This window comes from Sus scrofa, chromosome 8, assembly GCF_000003025.6.
Source record: "Sus scrofa isolate TJ Tabasco breed Duroc chromosome 8, Sscrofa11.1, whole genome shotgun sequence".
Lineage (NCBI taxonomy): Eukaryota > Metazoa > Chordata > Mammalia > Artiodactyla > Suidae > Sus > Sus scrofa.
In genome coordinates this window covers 27,800,296-27,815,368 of record NC_010450.4, presented here as the reverse complement: position 1 = coordinate 27,815,368, position 15,073 = coordinate 27,800,296, and the positions used below count along the sequence as shown (strand labels likewise).

Below are 15,073 nucleotides of genomic sequence, written 5' to 3'. Positions count from 1 at the left end.
TAGTTGGGTTCATTAACCACTGAGCCACTACAGGAACTCCCAGGTGCCTGTAAATTTTAAAGCATACTTTTACACTCTGTCATTTCCAATGCCCCCCTTGTATAGTAGATATTTTATTTATTCTCTTTACTCTCCTGGGTTATACCCTTTGGGGAAAAAAATATTATAACCTAATTATAAAAATAAATAAAAGGAAATATGTATTATACTATATAAATGCTCAGACATTCCTATACGGTTGAAGATAATGAAAATAGATTCTTAAGTCTATAAATGGAATCATTATGGATGTGACAGATTGATGTAAGCATGTTATCTGTGTCTCATAAATCATTAAAAGAAGTACCATCGTTGGTGAAATGGTGTCTTAGTTTGTTCAGCCTTCTGTAACAGGATTCCACAGCAGAAATTTATTCCTCACAGTTCTGAAGGCTGGGAAGTCCAAGGTCAGAGTGCCATCAGACTTTGTGTTTGTGTAGGCCCTCTTTCTAGATCATAAATGGCTATCTTTTCACTGAGTCCTCACAGGATGGAAGGGTGCTCTGTGGGATCTCTTTTGTAAGAGCACTAAACCCATGAGTTTTACCCTCATGATTTAATCACCTCCCAAAGGCCTTGCCTCCTGGTGCCATCACATTGAGGGTTAGTTTCAACATATGAATGGGGGGGCGGGCGGGGTGGCAAACATGCAAACATTCAGACCATAGGAAATGGTAAAGAACTCTTGGAGAAGTTAAACAAAGCACAATCTTATTTTTATTTTTTGCTTATTTGATAGTCAAATTCATGGAAAAAATACATCACATTAAAATGGGTGTTCCCATTGTGGCACAGTGGAAACAAATTGGACTAGTATCCATGAAGATGTGGGTTTGAGCCCTGGCTGCACTCAGTAGGTTAAGGATCTCACCTTGCCGTAAGCTGTGGTATAGTTTGCAGATGTGGCTCAGATCCTGTGTTGCTGTGGCTGCGATGTAGGCTGGCAATTACAGCTCCGATTTGACCCCTAGCTTGGGAACTTCCATATGCTGTGAGTACAGCTCTAAAAAGCAAAGCAAAGCAAAGCAAAAGAAAATAAAATAAAAATGAAAATAAAATATTAAAATAAATCATATAAAATATTTTGGAAAATATATGTAAAGCTTAGCTAGAATCTAAGCTCAGTTAGTTTATAAGTAGGTTTTTCCCTCTATGTGAATGTCTGTAGGACATGTGAAATTTGTATTAGATAGAGAACAAGTCTTCGTTTGTTCCATTCTTTGAAAGATGCCAGGCACCCTTGACCCACTGTCGCCAATCATCAGGACAAGCAGAAACCCCCCTTAGGAGAGGGTATCACCTTCACCCTACTTCTAAAGTACAATGTTATTTTAATGCTTCACCTTAAAAATGAACCCGTCATCTGCCCATGTGGACCCATAACCTTTAAGTCCTTCATATGCTGAAAAAAAAATCATCTTCCTAGCCACCTTATTTAAGTGGGCTTCCTCACTGAGAGGTTGGAGTTTGGGAAGCAGTCAATTTCCACTTGGCAACATAATGACAAAAGCTTTTCTTCTTTCTTTTGGTGGCTACTGCAATATGGAAGAGCAGTTTATTTTTTAACCAGCATCTTTCTAGCTCTTGTCTTGATCTACACAAGTGCTGTCACACTTTGAGTGGATAGAACAGAGAAGGACTTGCATAGCTCTAGGCTTGAGAATAAAAATTTAATTATTAAGAAAGTCATAATTGTCCCTGGAAATCTTATGTTATTACTGTCACAAGTTTCAGGACAACACATTTATTTCAGATGGAAATGAATAGCTCTCAATTTAACAAGGGAGAGTAGGTTTAACTCTGTAAATAAGATTTTAAACTATTGATAACATGACTTACCTAGCTAAAGAACTACCTCCATATGCTACTATTCTTAAATAACTACGCTGAATTTTCAACAATTTTAATGCTAGAGATTGTATGGAAATCAGTTATGTGTTTCTAGCAATGCCCTAATGCCAGCTGACATATGTACCATACAATCTATCATGACAAATAGTTGTAAATGTAACTATTAATAAACACATACTTATTTGTAGGAATTTATATTCCAACATGCGTGATGATTCAATTTTGCTTGCCTCTTACCTCTTTCTTTTATAATTGTATGATTTAACAATCTAATAAATCTTTATTTTTTTCAGCCCATCTTTCAGCTCTATTTTTACGCAGGAATTGGATCTTCAGGATTTTCATTCTTCTAAAGTGTTTCATACTATGAGACTGATGAGAAAAATATATTTGGTTAATTTTTTTTGCAAATATGTATTTGCCTCTGGATCTATTAGTATATAGTTCAGTATAACTAACACTACTATATCTAATTTTAATAGTGACCTTCTTTATATTCTAATAGTTGGAAGTCTCATTACCAATTTAGTCTTGTAATAAAGAGATTAAGATTTTCATTTCAATCCAGATAGCTTTCCGGTAAAGAATATCATTCCCACCTTCAAATCAACTGCAGTACCATCAGTTTATTTACATAAAGGATATTGAAACTATCCTGTTTCCTTATCCTCTTCTCACTAAAGTTAGGAAAGTGAAAAGGAAATTATGAAACTGATGTTTTTCACTTTGCTTCTATACCTTGTTTAGTTCTCAGACATAGTGTGGTGCGTTGATACTTTTTCCCCAAAATTACATGTGTAAAAATCATCATGGGAGGTTTACAAATTTGTCCTAAATAAAACCAAGTGTAATAGTTATGATTTGGGGCTATCAAGTCAGTGAGATTTAGGATTTAAATCTCTGTTCCTCTCTTAAACCAGCTGTTTGATTTTAGACATGTGGCTGAAGCCTCTCTGATCCTTGGGTTCTTTTACATGTAAAATGTAAAGAATGATAGTATGTAATGAAGAGTGTTATAAGAATTAAAAGTGATAACTGATGTAGATAACTGATGAAAGTGTCTGGTATATATAATGTCTGAAACATAGTTGTTCTTCTAGAAATGGCAACTGTTAATGGGGTTAGTAGTGTTCTAGGGTTTGCAAGTAGTAGGTCCAAGAATTATATAACAACAAAAGTGAAGAGAATGCTTATTCTATTGTTTTATTTCTAAAGAGTTAATTTTAATTATAACCTCTATTAATAGAAGATACTCAATTTAGGAGTTCCTGTTGCGGCACAGCAGAAACGAATCCTACTAGGAACCATGAGGTTGTAGGTTCGATCCCTAGCCTCACTCAGTGGGTTAAGGATCTGGCGTTGCTGTGAGCTGAGGTGTAGGTTGCAGACATGGCTCAGATCTGGTGTTGCTGTGACTGTTGTGTAGGCCGGCAGCTACAGCTCCAACTGGACCCCTAGCCTTGGAATCTCCATATGCCGCAGTGCGGCCCTCAAAAAGACAAAAGGCAAAAGAAAAAAAAATACCCAATTTATAGGCTAATCACAATTGAATTATGACTTTGGCAAATTATGGGCAATTAGAATTTTTGCCAAACCTTTTAGAAAAGTATTTGAAGAAAAATAAGATTGATGTAGCACAAAAGATTTTGTCTGATTTTACAAAAAATTTTGTGTGCTGGTCCATTTATAGCTATTTCCTGTTAATTCATAGGTCACCATAGAACTTGGTTAAGATACAAATACTTCCTCAAGTATTTGTTATTCAGTGCTCTTCTTTGTGCAGGGGGTATATTTGTAAACAAGAAGTAGGTTTATCTACAAAATGTATGATCTAGTCGCTTTATTTTGTTGTCATTTGTAATTTCCAGTGCGTAGGATTGCAACAATATGTACAGAATGCAGAAACATTCCATTGTACTGAACAGGATGCAGAAATCCCAGTTATTCACCCTGGAACTTGACAACTTATTTTCGTCTTCTGTGGACCTAGGATTTTTGATAAGTTCTGGAATGCTGTGCTCATAATAGGGGAGACCAATCTTAAGAAGATGTGATATACTTGGTCTTTTTTACTTGTGATTTTTATTACCAACTAAAATAGCATGGGTCATATACAAGTACGATGCTGTTGTCAAATGCTTTGTTGTTTGTCAGTAGCATTACTTTAACCAAAAAACAAAAAGCCCAAGTGCCATGTGTTTCACATGTAGGAGAGTATGAGAGAGTTGAATTGACTTATATATGGCTATGGTACTGGGAACATTACATCAGTGTCTTCATGTTAGAGCTTATGTTCTTGCTATTTCAATTATGCTATTTTCAGTGTGCTGTGAAAAGATTTGAATTTCTTTTTTTCTAGCATATGCTTCTGTTGTAACATTTTCTGATTGACATATTTTGATCAGCAAAAAACTTTCCTATGAAACTTGGATTATAATTTAAAAAAACCTGTGTGGGGGGAGGTTGTTAACTCTATGCCAAGAGCTTGTGATGTTTTTAAAAATATAGTTGCATAAAACAGAATGTATATGGATGAGCATTAATCAAGGAGAAATCTTAAAATAGGCTTGTCTGCCTATTATACGAACAGTTAATGTATAACATTGCTACATAATGTTTCTGATTGATATTTCCACTAATAGTTAAACACGATTGCTCAGTACTCTTTGATGATTATCATATGTTCTCTGTTGAAATTATATTTTATAATGTCATATAAGTTGACTGTATCAGCTAGAAGTTGTTCACTAGTATTGTTCAGAAATTATTCTAGTCTTGTTGGGATAAACAAAGGATTTATTTATTTTAGTACTGGACAAAATTAATTTTGCTAGTCCTCTTCTAATTATTCAATTGCATATGCAGACAGGAAGCTTTCCATAAAGAAACCAGAATGTTTTTTAAATTAAAAGGTAGAGTAATTCACTAATTTGTTATCCAAAAAGGCGACTTTATTTCTGAGATTTTGTCTAAAGGATAGAACTTTTGAATTTTTAAAAAATAGTTGAGTAACAAATGTCCCTGCACAGATTCATTTATACAGTTAGTTTTAGTATGTGCTTATACTTTATTATAAAATTTATTATGTTCCAGGTCTTAGGGTCTCTTGTATGTACTTCTATCCTTATTCTTGTGTACCATAAGATCCAGTTATGCTTATTGTTGTATATAGAGCTTTTTTCCTTAATTTATAACTTTTTAAAAATTAAGACTTTTTATAATTTGATTTGGTTTTATTTTTTGCAGAACGCCCTCTTCACTACACAGAAAATGTGTTGGAACAGGTGCTTCGGTGGAGTTCCTTAGCTGAACCTGGAGCTGCTTATCTTGTGGTGAAGAGATTCTTGACCATTGACACAATTAAGCACTATAATGGTAGGTGCTGTTATTTCACGTTGCAGCTACGATGGAAAATTCAAGTGGTTAAAGGATAATTATTACGGCACAAGTGTAATTTGAAAATGAGTACCTAAATACAGAATGTACTGACATGGTATTGTAGAATAGAAAGAAGTGTCAGGGTCAGATTTCCCTGTCAGGTAGCACTGTGCTAATTGTTGATTAATTTGATGGTACCAAGTTAAAGATTTAGAAGGAGTGGTTCACCTGGGGTTTTTTATTTTATTTTTTTTGCCATGTTTAGGTGTCTTCCTAATTTGGTGTTTTGCTAATTGTTAGATAGTTGGTAAATCATCTTGAATTATGTTTACATTTGAAAATTCTCTTGGCAGTCAAGAAGTACAAGCTCAAATTGCATGCTTATTATAATTCTCACCTATCTTGCAGTAATATTGGAAAACAAATACAAAATAAAATACTTCCAATAAGGATATTTGCTATCCAACTGGAAGAAGATTACATATGTAAGGTTAAATAAGAAGTTAGCTAGCACAGGGCAACCGTATTAAGACAGGCTCTGAACCTGTCGGAGGCATCAGAAAACGTTCATTTTGAAACTGTGATTCTTCTGTTATGTTGACATTGACTGACAGATTAGAAAAAGATTTCCTACCATACTGTCTATAAACCAATGCCAAAAGCAGAAGATACAAGTTTTAGAAGATAAAATTTAGTACAACTTTTATAATCCATATTGATAATAACCATTACTATTTATTAATCATGTATCATTAACTGAGCTTTCTATACACCAAAACTCAAACTTTTTTTTAACTTATTCATGAGTTATATTATCATTTGAATTTCATAAACTTAGAGAAATTAAGTAACTTCCTCCAGATCACACATTTACTAAATATTGGGTTTGAGTAGATTGGTTTTACTTCTAATTATTAAAAAAAAAAAAATGGAGAAGTTGGTACAGCTCTTAAATATTGTAAAGCTACTCAGTATGATTGCAGACTCTGGCAAGCAGCCATAAGTCAGCAAATTCTTAATTGCACCAAGGCTATATCTGATGTTTCCTATTTTATGATAATGTTTTAGTGTGGTCTGGCTGCTTTAACAAACTACAATAGACTGGGTGGCTCATAAACAATAGAAATTTATTTCTCAGAGTCTGGAGACTAGACATCCAACATCAGGGTGCCAGCATGGCCAAGTCCTGGGGAAAGCCTTCTTGCAGAATGCAGACTGGGACTCTTTCCTTGTATCCTCCAGGGCACGGCAGAGCACAGAGAAAGGAAGCAGCTCTCTTGTGACTCTTCCAGGGCAGTAATCCCACTCATGAGGATTCCACCCTTGTGATCTCATCTATTCCTAATTATCACCGAAAGGCCCCAGCTACTGATACTTCCTAACACATGTACATAGATTTCAACATATGAATTTTGGGAAACAAGAACATTCAGTCCATAACTCTGCCTTCCTATGTTATATTTACAGGAAAGTATTTTTTAAAAATGCAAGCAGTATAGTAACTTCTGTGTCATTCTGGTCATATTAGCATCTAAAGAAACAGAAAAGGTATTCTTCTTTGCTATAGAAATTTAGACTTTTTTGAGATCTTTATCGTATTTTAAATTTATTACTCCTGCCTATGATTTTGACTACATCCTCTGTATTCCATTTGAGAATTGCAATAGAAATCCTCTCTAGTCATGACTACTACATGCATCTCTGTCATAGAACAGTAGATCTGAGGTGAGGGAAATTTATCTGCAGGGGACATTTGGCAATGTCTAGGGATACTGCAGACTGTCACCCTGGGTGAGATGGTACTTCTGGTATTTCGTGGTTAGAGTCCAGAGATGCTGCTAAACATCCTACAATACATAAGAAGGCTCTTTACAACAAAGAATAAGCTGGCGCCAAATGTCAGTGGTGTCACGTTGAAAATCTCTAATTTAGATAATCAATGAAATCTGGTCTAGCTCTTAAATTCTGTTACTCTTTTATTTTAACAGTAAGATAAAGAAAACGATTGAGCTTATGAACAATGTCCTGTTAGTATTATAAAATATAGGTTGTCGTGGCTTCTTTTCTTTTAGAAAATAGTCATCTTTTTAGGTTAAGTTTTTATCATTTTGGAATTTTCGTTTTTTAAATCTTCCTCTAAAATGTCTCTTAATTCTCCCTGTCACGATATACCTAAAACCCACACCTGATGTAATAACTTATCTCTTGTTTGAACACTAGTAGACTGACCATGTAAATAAAAACAGAGAAGAATAAGATCTTAAAAGGCTGTAATATAAAGAAAGGTTTTGTGCAGCTGGGCCTAAGGAATAACCCAAAGTAAGGATACCACTAAGTGCTGTTGATCTTTGAAAAAAAACACAAATGAACCTTTCCAGAGAAAAAAAAAACTCATGGAGTTGGAGAACAGACCTGTGGTTAGCAAGGAGGTGGGGGAGGGAGTGGGATAGACTGGGAGTCTGGGGTTAATAGATGCAAACTATTGCATTTGGAGTAGATACGCAATAAGATCCTGCTGTATAGCACAGGAAACTTTATCTAGTCACTTAAGATGGAACATGATGGAGGATAATGTGAGACAAAGAATGTGTGTGTGTGTGTGTGTGTGTGTGTGTGAGAGAGAGAGAGAGAGAGAGACTGGGTCATTTTGCTCTATGGTAGAAATTGACAGAACACTGTAAACCAACTATACTGGAAAAAATAAAAATTGTTATTAAAAAATCAGCAATTTTAGATTGAGAGGATTTAGGACAATCACATCTGAACACAATCCTTATGTTGTTTAGGGGCAAGAAGATGTGGTCGAGTGACAAACCGTCCGTGGGTTTCATCCACAAACTGGGTGGGGAGATTGGGGCTGAAAATGATGTCTCCCCTATTATATGTGTTCTCTTTTGGGGGGTTATGAGTGTGTCCTGTTGTAAAAGCATCAAGCTTCTGTAAGGTCTAGACAAAGCATCTTCCGTAAAAACTGGGGAACCCAAGCAGTGGAAAGCAGGCTTAAGTGATAGTTTCAGGGTTTGGGGTGAAACATTCACTGGAGTGAAATATCAGTCAACTTTTGGGTTGTTCTCACATCTCCTTCATTTCTCCGACAGGGTGGGACCATGAAACATATTCTTGCCTCTGCACTCTCCCACCCCAGTTGGCCAAACTAATATGCAGCTTCTTATTATGATAACGCGTCGTTCTTTCTACCAGGAAATTGCATCCTTCTGCATGAACAAAAAAATCAGGTTTTAGAGTAACACCATCAGCAAATACATTAATTGGATCATTTCATAATAGTGGTTATGTATTTGGCATCAAAAATAGGCATACTTACGAAGTAAAGATTTAACTTTCTTTTTTAGATTTCTGGCTAATGCAGTGTTTATGAATGTTTTTAATTAGAGCTTGATTTATATCCAGATTGTCTAAGTAAAATAATTGTTTTCATTATGGTTGGTTCGGCTTCTGTGTGAATTTAGGGTTGTCAGTTTAAAGAAGGTTTGGCCTGTTTGTTGTTTAAATCTATTTCTTAAGTCACGGTTTTTTTTTTTTCCTTATAGTTGTGTCTTACAGCAACCGGGAACTTACTCAGTACTTCTGAGGGGGTACACTTTGTGATAGATTTTAGATTGGTTAGGTATTCAGTCTACTTGTTCCCTGTCCTGGCAATTGTCTTCTAAATCAATCACAGTCACCTGCTCCAGAATTCGTGTTCCATTCATTACCTGCACTACCCCTGAAAATGGGCTTCTAAAAGGAAAATAATTAAAGTCAATCAAATGTGATTTCTTTGTCAATTTGTTAACAGAAAAACTGGAATCATCGTAGGCACGTGTTGCTTTTCACAGCAGAAAGAGGACACTGTTAAGGATTTCTTTTTCTTCCTTGAGATTCTCTTATTCTAACCTGGGGCCAACTGGAAATTAGCAGAGTTTGAAGCAAGAGTGGTTGCTTACAACCACATTTTTCTCTCCAGAACAGATGGCTAACGTGTTTATATTTTGTTAAAACACAAAGGAGCACTACCGTATCCTTGGCACCCTTCTCGTCACACCTGATCCCCAGTTGCCACAGATTTGACTGTCTACCCCCATCCCTATCTCTTCCTAGCTCTCTTTTACTTTATACCCACACAAACCTGACTTGTATCAATTGTATGATGGTGTTTCACAAGAAGGAATAGATTTTAGAATCATCTGGCACTCAATTTCTGCTCAGTCACCTAAGGTAATGAGGTAGCATTCTCTACTTTTATAGAAGTATATGCGAGTAAGTGAATTTCCTGTTGCCTCTGCTTAAAAAAGCAGTGCTGTGTTTTTCAACAGCAACATTTTATTTCTTAGAAACCTTTTGGGCTATTGTCTTTATTGTAATGAGGAGTTTAACTAAGTTGAAAAGAAAAATAATCGTCTGAATTTCTTTTCTACCTCACGGATTATGACTGAGAAATTGAGAGAGGAAGAATAAAACTTCATTTAAGGGAGTTTCCACTGTGACTTGGTGGTTTAAGAACCCTGCATAGTCTCTGTGATAATGTAGATTTGATCCCTGGCCTCGATCAGTGGGTTAAGGATCCAGCATTGCCACAAGCTGAAGGTCCAGTGTTGCTTTGGCTGTGGTGTAGGCCAGCAGCTGCAGCTCTGATAGATCCCTGGCCTGGGAACTTCCATTTGCTTCCATTGTGGCCATAAAAAAGAAGAAAAAACAAAACAAAACTTCGTTTAAATTACCATTTAGACTTTTTCATACCTAATCATATTAGACCATCTTTTATTATTATTATCTCATATTAAATTTCAACATCTCTATCACAAGTAAGCCATAAATTTATAACTTCTATAAGGTTCCAGAATAAATAATTTTATGTTGCAGAAGTCTTAGTTTAAGCACTAAGTTTCCTTAATATCCCCCAATAGAATGCGATACAACAGAATCAAGTTTTAATGATCTCAATGGGGAAGAACTACTTTTTAAGATATAAGATGTAACTCAAATGCAGATACCTGTGGGTTTTTAAATTTAGATTGCCACATATGACAGATGCTTTGGAATTAAATTTGCATTAGAATAAAATAGTTCAAAATGCAACTGCTTCCAGCAACTTCAGACCTGGAAAAGCTGAGCTATCTATGCACTATCTATTGGCTTACGAAAATAAAAGAAAGTGCCAGGAAAAAAATAGTCTAAGCTTGTAAATCATAGTCTAGCTGAAATAATTTATATCCTACTCCCCATCAAGTCTTTAAAATCCAAAGATGTATAAAAGTCAAAGGTAAGACCTAGTCCACTTCATGTGAAAGGAAGTATTTTGTTGGAAATTTATGGTAGAATGGAAAAGTAGTGTTTTACCTTCTACAATTTACTGCATTGTCAGTAAGAGGGCATGAAATCTCTGGCACTTTTCTAGTCAAGGCTCCACTGGTAACTATATTTACAATTTGACTGCTGATGGATAATCTAATTATAGAAGGATGTCATCAGGCTGCTAGTTCTACTACGCATTGCTTCTTCAGTACAAGTATCAAGGAAAATAGACTGGGAATGGGGGGAAAATATTTGACTTTTCCTAGATGACTTTCAAGCAACTGTTACGGTAAGTTTGGTTTCTACTCAGTTCCAGAACTAAATTGTATTAAATGCCTTTTGAGTGAATGTCATACAATGAGTGAAATGTATCAAATTCTGCTTTATAAGGAATATATGTGTTCTGTACAATCAACATCAAAAAAGGGGAATATTCATAATTTCTAATTAAAAAAAATTTTTTTAGGTGTTAAACTGCACGTCTTGCCAAATACCACTTGGTTGTGGTGTATTTGCAAGAGGACGTCTCATGAAAACTGCATATTTGTCTCCTTCAGCATTTAGAGTGCACGGGAAGGGGTGGAACTTATTTTTTCGGATCATGTACAGGCCTGAGGAAATAGCCTTCACCGACAAAAGAAGGGAGACATGTAAAGACCCTCGAAAATAGACTCATTTGTTGTATCTTCCCTGTCATTGCTCGGATCTTATGTAAGAGATGAGAGTCCGTAGTTACTATGCATTTACTGTGTGCCAGGTGCTGGGCTGATTGCTTTGTCTTCATCATCTCATTTCAGTTTCCCAGTATTCCTCAGAGATTTTTCTTCCCTAGAACTTGCTAAGCCTTTTATAAATGGAAAAACTGGGACATGGAGATGTTACATCACTCCCTCGAGGTGACCTGCTGAGGAGCAGGTATTTGACTCAAGGTCTCTGCACATCCAGGTCGCATATTCTGTCCTAAACCACATGTTATATGGAAAGCAAGGATAAATCAGATCTTAGTTTTTTTAAAAAACTCTTATAAATTCTATAAACTGTCAGGTCTTTGGAAGGGCAATTCTATCTATATTGTTTATTACAGACTCCTCAGTATAGAAAAAAAAATGATGTCTGCCCCCCATTAGATAAATAAGCAGTTACATGCTGCTCACTATGTGTCAGGCACTCTTCTAGACACTCTACAGACCAGATGCATTGGATTATCACTGTGTGATTCCCCATTTTGCAGGTGAGGAAACAGATTTAGAGATTACTGCCTGAGATCCAGTGGAAGATGGGGTTTTCATCAAGCCCAGACAGTCTAGCTCTAGGGCAAGCTCTTAGTCACTGGGCTAGGTTAATTCTCACACAGGTGGGGGAGGAAAATCCAAAGCCCACATTGTGTTGAAAAGCAAACATGAAATTATTGTTTTTCCAAGATCTGATGAGATCAGGCACATTCATGTCTGTAAGCTAAAATTATTATTTCTAAGAGCTAAATTATGAGATAAACATGACTTTTTATGTATTCAATGACTGCATCTTAGAGTTTTAGAGACAGTGATAACAAGGTGGGGTAGTGTTTGTATAGAATCAACGAGAATGGAATTTCCCTCCAGTTCATTGAGGTGATCAACTTGAGTCATCCCATAGAGACAAGGATTGGTTTTCCAAACAGTGTATGAGGATAAACTGAATTATAAATAAATATCACATTTTAACTTAATAGTTTATGGACATGAGTAGGAGGAGTCTAGTTTCTTCAGCCCTTGAAAAGTCAGGGAAAGAAATTTAGGCTTTTAATGTTAGGTAAATAAAACTTTAAATAGAAAAGTAGAGCAAGGGAAGAACAAGATTAACATGATGAAACAGTATTTGCATAGCACGGATCTGGAATTATATGGAGCCATTAGAAGATTGGGACGTGCAATTATAGAATCCTGGAATCTGGGTATTAGGTAGAAAAGGCAAGGGGTTCAGGGGATGATACTGGAAAAGGAGTAGAATTTAACCCCAGGGAGAAATGCTCTGGGGGGGCAATGGCTGAGTTGCTAGCTGCCTGGACATGAAGCGTAAAGGGGGACTATGTCTTCTAGAAACATTGTTCCTGGATTTATGTTTCTCCTGCTCTCTCTCCTCCCTTCTTCTTCTCTCTCTGTTTCTCCCTCACTCTGTCTGTCTCATCTCTCCTTCCCAGGATCCTCCCATCTCATCCACAGATCAGTTATTTTATTGGGATTAGGGGCCACTACTTAGGGATTACTGTTTTTGTCCAAGAACCTGAGGTTTTCAAAAGGTTTAGAAAAACATTTTTTTTGGGGGGAGGCAGTTATCAGTTTCATATTCCTGGTAATATGGTGTCTCTTCGACTTAAATAAATAAATTTGACCATTCTGTGTAGTTTCATACATGTCATTTTAAGGGCTTTTCTAATTAATAACAAATTTATAGCCCAATATAACTAAGCATACCAATCTATTCTCTTACTCGGTATTAATAGTAAAGACCCCAACTGAACCCTAACCAAGCCTTCCTTGTCCTTGTAGCCACTAAGAAGGGGAGAGGGGCTTATGAATCTCTGGAGATCACAGTGTCTCTGGATCTTAATAAGCTTTCTGCCCAGGATGAAGTAGAGGGAGTGAAAATATAACAGCAAAGTACCCCAAAGTTGAGGGAACGTGCAGTACTGGTAAAGTTTGGAAAGTGAATTATTAGAAACCATTTAACTCATAACTTTCATTATTTTATGCACACTAAATCATGTACAGTGTGGCCAAAGCATGTTGCCCCATTTTGGCTCTTAAGTGGTAAGTATTTTTTTCTACTTATCTTAAATTTTTTTTTTTTTTTTTTTTTTTTTTTTTTGTCTTTTTGCTAAGGCCACACCTATGCACATGGAGATTCCCAGGCTAGGGGTCTAATTGGATCTGCAGCCACCGGCCTACACCAGAGCCACAGCAATGCGGGATCAGAGCCATGTCTGCAACCTACACCTCAGCTCAGGGCAACGCCAGATCTTTAACCCACTGAGCAAGGTCAGGGATCAAACCTGCAACCTCATGGTTCCTAGTTGGGTTTGTTAACCACTGGCAACTCCTTAACGTTTTGAAAGAAGACAGAAATTTTGTTATAAGAGCTTTGAGAAATTCTTTCAAGTCCTTAGTATTTATTGTAGAACTTTATATTCAAGGTCCCTTTCATTCTTTCCTCCTCCTTAATATGTATTCTTCTCAGAGCCTTCCTCCTCCTGAGTCCCTTCATAATGTATGCAACAAGATTTAGCTAAAATTCTCAATTGCATCTCATTTCTTAAAATTTAATAGATATGCACCTAAAGACAGCAACAATATTTTTTTCCTGAGCCTGTTTTCTCTTTGACCTATGACTGGTTTACTTAAACAACTGGACATATGATTATTTCTTACTGGTAAAATTAGAAAGCTTTACTAAATTGAACAAAAATCTAACTGGAAAAGGTACAGTCAGAAGGGGTGAATGGAATTTGTTTGGCTTAAGCAATATGTATCTATTATCTCTCAACTTGATTGTAATTAAATGCTTTTAAAAGGCTTTACCTATTTCTAAATCAATGATATTATAAATGTCTTTCTCCACTTTGCTGTTCTAAATCAGCTGAATCACTAAGCCCACCCAATGTTTTCTAAATTGCTTACCATAGTTTTCTGTACAAGCATCATTTGTTAGCACAAGTTTAACTCTGTCTCTGGCACTATACTGCCAATCAAGAAACCATTTCTATCTCTGTTACTGTTTGTTATTAGAATCAAGTACATGCAGGACTCTTAATACTTTATAAAGAAATTAATGGGAGTTCCTGTCATGGCGCAGTGATTAACGAATCCAACTAGGAACCATGAGGTTGCGGGTTTGGTCCCTGCCCTTGCTCAGTGGGTTAATGATCCGGCGTTGCCATGAGCTGTGGTGTAGGTTGCAGACGTGGCTCGGATCCAGTGTTGCTGTGGCTCTGGCGTAGGCCGGTGGCTACAGCTCCGATTCGACTCCTAGCCTGGGAACCTCCATATGCTGCGGGAGCGGCCCAAGAAATAGCAAAAAAAAAAAAAAAAAAAGAAATTAATGAATTGATGTTAACTGAGTTTTGCTGAATACTAATTATCTATAATGTTTATTTTTTCTTGATATACTCATTGTAGTAAAATATGTTTTCTTTCAAGTCTTTTAATTGGAAAAGTGTTATTTGTAATTCAAATATATTATTTAATGATAAAATATTATTTCAAATAGTTTTCTAGGGAATTAAATATTAAGAGATTGTACCAGAAAGTAAATTTTGGCAGTATGTTGTTCAGAAATTATTTTAAAGTCATAAACCCCTAAGAAGAACCTATTTTAGCATGACAGCATGATTAAAAGAATGTTCTCTGTGGCCTTGATCTTGAAAACTATTGGGGCTTGTCGATTACTGTCATTTGTTTTTGGTTAGGATCAGTGATGTGATTAATCGTGGGGATTTTGCTTCCAGCTTGTCACCCCGTGTTCATATTTGCAT

General features: G+C 36.1%; 1 protein-coding gene across 11 annotated transcripts in view; it reads left to right on the top strand.

The window, feature by feature from the left end:
* Nucleotides 1-15,073, top strand: part of ARAP2 (ArfGAP with RhoGAP domain, ankyrin repeat and PH domain 2) — a 189,152-nt gene that overhangs the window by 145,196 nt on the left and 28,883 nt on the right. For 10 of the 11 annotated variants that reach the window (XM_003128906.4, XM_013978574.2, XM_021101087.1 and 7 more), the window contains one exon: nt 5,137-5,265. In XM_003128906.4, coding sequence (XP_003128954.1) covers nt 5,137-5,265 — 129 coding nt within the window. Of the gene's footprint in view, nt 1-5,136; nt 5,266-11,029; nt 13,349-15,073 lie in introns of those variants that run through there. The other variant, XM_021101092.1, reaches the window with a different exon arrangement.